Genomic DNA, 6168 nt, shown 5'->3' on the forward strand with positions numbered 1-6168 from the left:
GAAGACGACAGCCTCACATAGGTCCACGAAGTCAATCAAATGTGCGACAAACTACCTCAGGTGCAAACCGCAATGCTTTATTTCATGGGTAATTCGGATATGGAAGTTGAACAGCGTTGTGCTCATAATCAACATGAATAAAATGAATAAATCTGAGTAGAAACTAATATTCGAAGTACGAAGTACCTACTTCATTATTACTCTTATATACCTGAGCATCTACTCTATGTACTGAGTACCTACTTGGAAACATTGTATCTCCCCGAACACAAATTGAACATCTACGCGTTTTGTGAGCATTTAATCTAAAAATGAAGATCGGCGTGGCAAATAACTGAGCTGTCTGTAAAGCAGCTTAGAAAACGAGTAGGATCGTTGTAAGAGCGAATTTTGACTAAACATGGCGACTTTCATGAACGTGGAACGTCGTCAAAAGGTGCATTCAGTTTGAAAAACACATTAGGAGCAGGAATATCGAAAACTTTTCAGGTAATTAACTTTTATTTATGCATTAATTTTGCAGTGCGTTTTTTCTAACATTGGCCATAGCGATTCCCATCTCAAGGTGTCTACCCCATACTAACTTATATTTTGGTGACTCGATTTTTGCTTTGATGGTTGAACGCTGTCACTGTTGTCCTTTTTTGTTGTATCGAGATGCTACTTGAGCATCAACTGTTACCTACTGAAGTATTAGCATCATGTAGAAAAACTAGAAATATTTTGATGTGATATTCGAGTAGATACTTCGTATTTCGAGTATGAGCATTTATATTATTTTTTTATTTATATCAACCATTCTGAAAAAATTGATCGAACGTTGTTTCGACAGAACTTCCTTCGCACCAAAAGTATAATGAAACATATTCAGCATTTTCGAGTTGAGTCTTTTCTTCACACAATTTTGTGATGACCTAATCAACATTTACGATCAACACGTATACCACCTTGGATTGGTGCAGTGTAATACTAAAAATAACTGTATTGTATTCCCAAAATTATCTGCGAAAATCGAGTGAGCCATTCCATCAATTTTTTGGGGGCAATAAATAAATATTCTTAACAATTTACCATGCTTACAATAACTTTAAAACGTCTGCAAGATCTCAAAGTATTCATTTTTGCAACTCTTGAGTTATTCACTAAAATAAATTGACTGATCCATATATTTTTTTGAGTCACTGTAAAAGCAAATCTAAAGAATATGAATGCAATGATAAATTACGAAAATATACTGATGATATTTTCCACATTTTAGATAGAATCTATTCGGCAAAATCTTGAGATGACGTCTTCAAGTTTTTGGGCTTGATAAACAGATATATTTTGATTGAAAACCTACTATGTCAAACAGTAACTTCAAAACCTCTGCAATATTTCAAAATTCAGTTTTGCAATTCTTGATTCAATTAATAAAATAAATTGACTCAGTGATTAATTTTTTTGAGACACCCCCTGTAAGCAAAACTAAAAAATATGAATGGAATGATAAATCACAAGTATAGTCTCATCCTATTTTGGACATTTTAGATAGGATTCATTTGGCAAAATTTTGGACTGACGTCATCAATTTTTTGAAGGGGATAAGTAAATATATTTTGAATAAAAATTTATTATGCTTATCATATGTTTAAAACATCTGGAAGATTTCAAAGCATTCGATTTTGCAGATTCAAAATTAAATTGTAGGTGAAACGAAGTTCACGGGGTCAGCTAGTATTAAATATTTCTTTCACAGCAATGAGTAAAATATGGATCATTATATTAGGTATGGTTTAAACAAACACTTAATTTGGCTTGTTTTCCTTTAAGTCGTAAATGACTAACACTAAAATACATCTCTATTCCTGTGCAAATAATCATAGCTAGATACATTATCTCTTTGGGTGTATAGACTAGATACAGCTCGTAACAGTACAAAGCACGATTTAATAATTAACAGGCCTAGATGAGTGAGACTTATTACTGCATGCTATATCTATAATAAAACATTAATATTCTGCCAGCACGGCTTACATTATTGATTTCGCGTGATTTTTAATGAAATCACGGCACGTCATTATTTATTTATATAACAAGCCGCAACGATAATTTATTGAAGCAAATTTAATCCGTATAAAAAGTGAAAAACCCTCACAATGAATCATTTGTGACAATGTATCGCAATTTTCGTAAACCGAAACCATGCAGGCGGAAAAGATTTGTGCAATCTTTGCAAGATCACATAATTTTTACTTTTAGCATTGCTTCTATGAATGGTCTAATTCATGTGGTGCGAAGTAAACGTCTTCTCTTTGAAAGGCAAGTGATGGATTGCAAACGCTTCTGAATTTTCACTTTAATCAAATTTTCGCGACAGATTTTTATGGATTGTGTTACTGGTTGCCGGGTTGTCTGGTGCAATTCAGCAAACATTGCAAGCTTGGCGTCGATACGATGAACGTCCCGTTGTCATAACCGTGGAAAAAGATTTTTTTAATTGGTTGGTCGAATTTCCAAGCGTTATAATATGTTTGGGGGATATGGACCTAAATTTAAAAAAAAAATTGATTCCTTATTTAAAGTTGTAACCAAGGCTATTATTAGTGCATACACTTAATATAAACTATTGTAGTGAGCGAAATATTTCTTTCAATGAGCAAGATATAGAAGAATATGTTAACGATTTGATGTTTAATACTTACTTAACGTACTCAAGTTTAGAAAAATATGCTAATGGTTCGAAAGTGGATATTGTACCTGCCCACCTCTACTTAGAAGTGGCAAACATTATTTCAGGGAGAATTTCGTCTGATTCTGACAAGAAGAACACGAGAGGCGCTGTGGAAACTAACTGGCCAAAAAATGTAGAGGATAGATATTCGCTCATAATGACAGAGTTTGGTGTCTGTCATTGTTTTCATTCGGAATTATCAATTTATTTTGACATAGAGTTAGATAACATTCCGAAATCATTGATTTCATTAAGCTAAACAGACATTATTTTAGAAGTTTGATTAATAACGTTACGTTTAATTCTACTTTTCAAAGTATTACAAGAAACTACAAGGAAAAGGAAATTTTACTTAATCAGAAAAAAATTTATAAGCATTATTTGGTAAAGTTTTAATTTATATAGTTCATTCATTCTTTCCTTTCCATATCAAAAAACTATTTTTGCTTATTTGCACAGATTCTTATAATGCAGTACAATTTTTAACAATGCACTATTTTTGTCTTTGTTTTAAAAAAGCCGACTGGTATCATTTTGATAGTTTTTTTACTTGATTATAGCATGTTTAACAAATTGTATAAGAGTTGTTCTATGGAGTATTGTTACTTTATATGTCGTGCATTTTAGTAAAAAAAAAATTTAGATGTCTACCCACTTATTGCAAGAGTCATTCTAACGCAATTATGCATTTTTGAATTAGTCAGCTATTGCCAATCTTTTAATGCCAAATGGACACTCACGGGAGCTCATGACATACTATGTATAATTTTTCTACAGCATCTGCATTATTCAAAATATTAATAATACCCTGCTCGAACCGATGTTAACAGAAAATCGAATCTATCAAATAATCTTTATTAAATATAAATGTTTAGTTGAATTGCAACTTTTGTTTCAAGCTTTTTCACTATTAACAAGTTTTAAAAATTCTTAAAATGAGCAAAAGCAATATTTGACACATTTAGTTTTACTTTTACAGACGTACATATATTTGCCTTTTTATCTTCATAGTGTAAAATTTATTACAATTGTGACATTTTCAGCTCTTTGTAACAACTCCAACCGATATGATTGATATTACATCTCATTACTTCCGTGCAACAGATACTCTAATATTGCTCTCTTCTCTAAACATACTGGATATAGTTAGTGATGACGATTTGAAATATTTATCACCATCACACAGGAACTGTAAATTTAGCAACGAAATTGAAGGGCTAGAATATAGCCATATTTATAGTTACAATCTCTGTCGAATCGAATGTAGAATGCGTTTGTGCGTAAAGTATTGCAATTGCACTCCATACTACTACAGAAGGAACGGTATGTTCATAAAGCCTCATAACTTTTTTTTTAATACTTTTTTAGGCGAACCTGTTTGTAACATGACGGGAATGTACTGCTTGTCAAAGCACCCTGGTATGTCTTAAAATTAGTTAGATGGGAAATCTGAAATAAAAAATGTTTCAGAATTGATAACGCTTATTGATCCACAAACAGAAGATATTCTCTGTTCTTGCTTGCAGAATTGTAACGACCAAGTGGTGAATCTTGAAATAGATTCAGCGAGTCCTTGGTTTTTGGACTCCACTCTCACCATAAGCTTTAATACATTTCCAACAGAAAGATACAGAAGATCACTCATTTTTTCAAAAACCGATCTTCTGAGTAATATAAGAAGCAACCATTGGTCCACGAAAATTAGAGAGCTAAATTAATTAAAATTCTCCTCGAACAGTTTTTTATTCTGCTTTGTTAACTTCAGTTAACATACTAAAGTGTATTAGACCGAAATAGTGATGGGTCAAACAGTATTTAACAGATGAGAGAACTAAAAATTAAAAGAATATAAATAATGGACGATGATATGTCCCTTTTCCCATAATGCTTAGCAGATGCTGAAAAGAAGCGTTGCCTAATGTCAGCTGAAGGTGATTTTTGTAAATCACGCTTTAAAAACCAAATAGAGAGGAAAACCGAGAAATACAGGTTAAGCGCCAATAACTAGTCGAATTCCAAATATTTAATATAACATGAATTTGTGTATAGTATATAAATTAATTACAAGAAGAAATTTCAACACATGGATAAAAGTTTTATTATAAATATACATATCTTATATAACAATACAACAAAACCTAAAACAAAAGAAAATTAAAAGAAGAAAAAGTAATAAAACACGAGATAACCGAGGTAACAAAAAATCTTATTGTACTGAAGAAGGCTGGGAGGGATTGTATAGAGACACATCAAATAATTTCCAACTGAAAACACGTGCGTAACGAGAAAACTCTGATATAAACCGAAGAATTTTAGAAAAATAAACCGAAAATGAAGACTAAGAACAAATAATAAAATAGAAGTAGTGAAGTAACAATAGTAACAAATTAATATATATGAACAATAATTGAAAAATAATTTATAAAATTATTACAAGTTAAAGATCTGAATATTTCTAAAATAGCAAGTAAAAATGTCGAAGAAGAGAACACTATGAAAAACCTAAAGAATAAGAAAAAGTTGTGTTCTAATAATGGGAATGCAATTGTATGAAAATGTGTTTATTATAAAAACAAAACAAGTTGTATTTAAGATCTATCATAAGCTTCGCAAAGGTTAGAATATCAACTCATTGTTGTGCTTGCCGACATCGACACCATAATGTTAATTATTACTGCGTGTAATACTGACGTACTTCAATGCAACAACACAGAAGCTACAAAGAAACAAAGTAGCAATGAAGATTGTAAAATTTAAGTTGACCCTGTATAATTAAAATACAAGTGGTAACCAGATTTTCGTTCATTAACAAAAAAAAAGAAAATGACAGTGAATAAATGTGAGTTTTGAAACTTACTACATATCATAACAATAGGTAATAGAAATATAAAAAATAGGTACATATGATAATATGTACATTATAAAGTCATCAATTATATTAGATTAATAAAAACTGGAAAGCGACAAAAACAAAATTTGTACTATTTCTACAACCATATGAATTAATGACATAAACAGAAATTATGTCATTACATAGTAATTAAAAATTTCGCTACCTAATTTTCCTGGACTGCTTAATTACATAATTTTATAGTTTTTATTTTTAGTTCAAGCGGGTGGATTATTTGGCCTTTTCCTAGGATGTAGCGTGATAAGCTTCATCGAAATTCCATACTTCTTTACCTTGCGGTTTATATGGGGTGTGTTTGGCAAGCGATCCATCAAACCAGAAGTATAAAGTAGAAATTTTTGACGCAGTCTTTCCATAATTACGTTAATTCTCAAATTGAATTTGTCAACATTACAATGTTCGCCTCATCCTTCACTTAACTTAATGGAGCCTTCTCTAACATAATTTAAGATTAAGGAGTTTCATCTCGGCTGAATTATTAAGGAGCAATCTAATTTAGATATCACACAACCAGCACAAATAATCGATGGAAAAGCTAATCGCG

At 31.3% G+C, this 6168-nt stretch overlaps 1 protein-coding gene across 1 annotated transcript; it reads left to right on the forward strand.

Annotated features, from left to right (window-relative positions):
- Window positions 1–2155: 2155 nt before the first annotated feature.
- On the forward strand, window positions 2156–5951 carry LOC135127295 (uncharacterized). Its single transcript, XM_064053739.1, has 8 exons — window positions 2156–2301; window positions 2360–2563; window positions 2615–2932; window positions 2989–3097; window positions 3757–4036; window positions 4082–4132; window positions 4184–4381; window positions 5821–5951. The coding sequence occupies exons 1-8, from the start codon at window positions 2156–2158 to the stop codon at window positions 5949–5951; spliced, it is 1437 nt and encodes a 478-aa protein (XP_063909809.1).
- The last annotated feature ends 217 nt before the right edge of the window (window positions 5952–6168 follow it).

The sequence above is a fragment of the Zophobas morio genome, unplaced genomic scaffold (genome assembly GCF_036711695.1).
Source record: "Zophobas morio isolate AGI-343-1 ecotype UQ-CSIRO unplaced genomic scaffold, CSIRO_AGI_Zmor_V1 ptg000011l, whole genome shotgun sequence".
NCBI classification, from domain to species: domain Eukaryota; kingdom Metazoa; phylum Arthropoda; class Insecta; order Coleoptera; family Tenebrionidae; genus Zophobas; species Zophobas morio.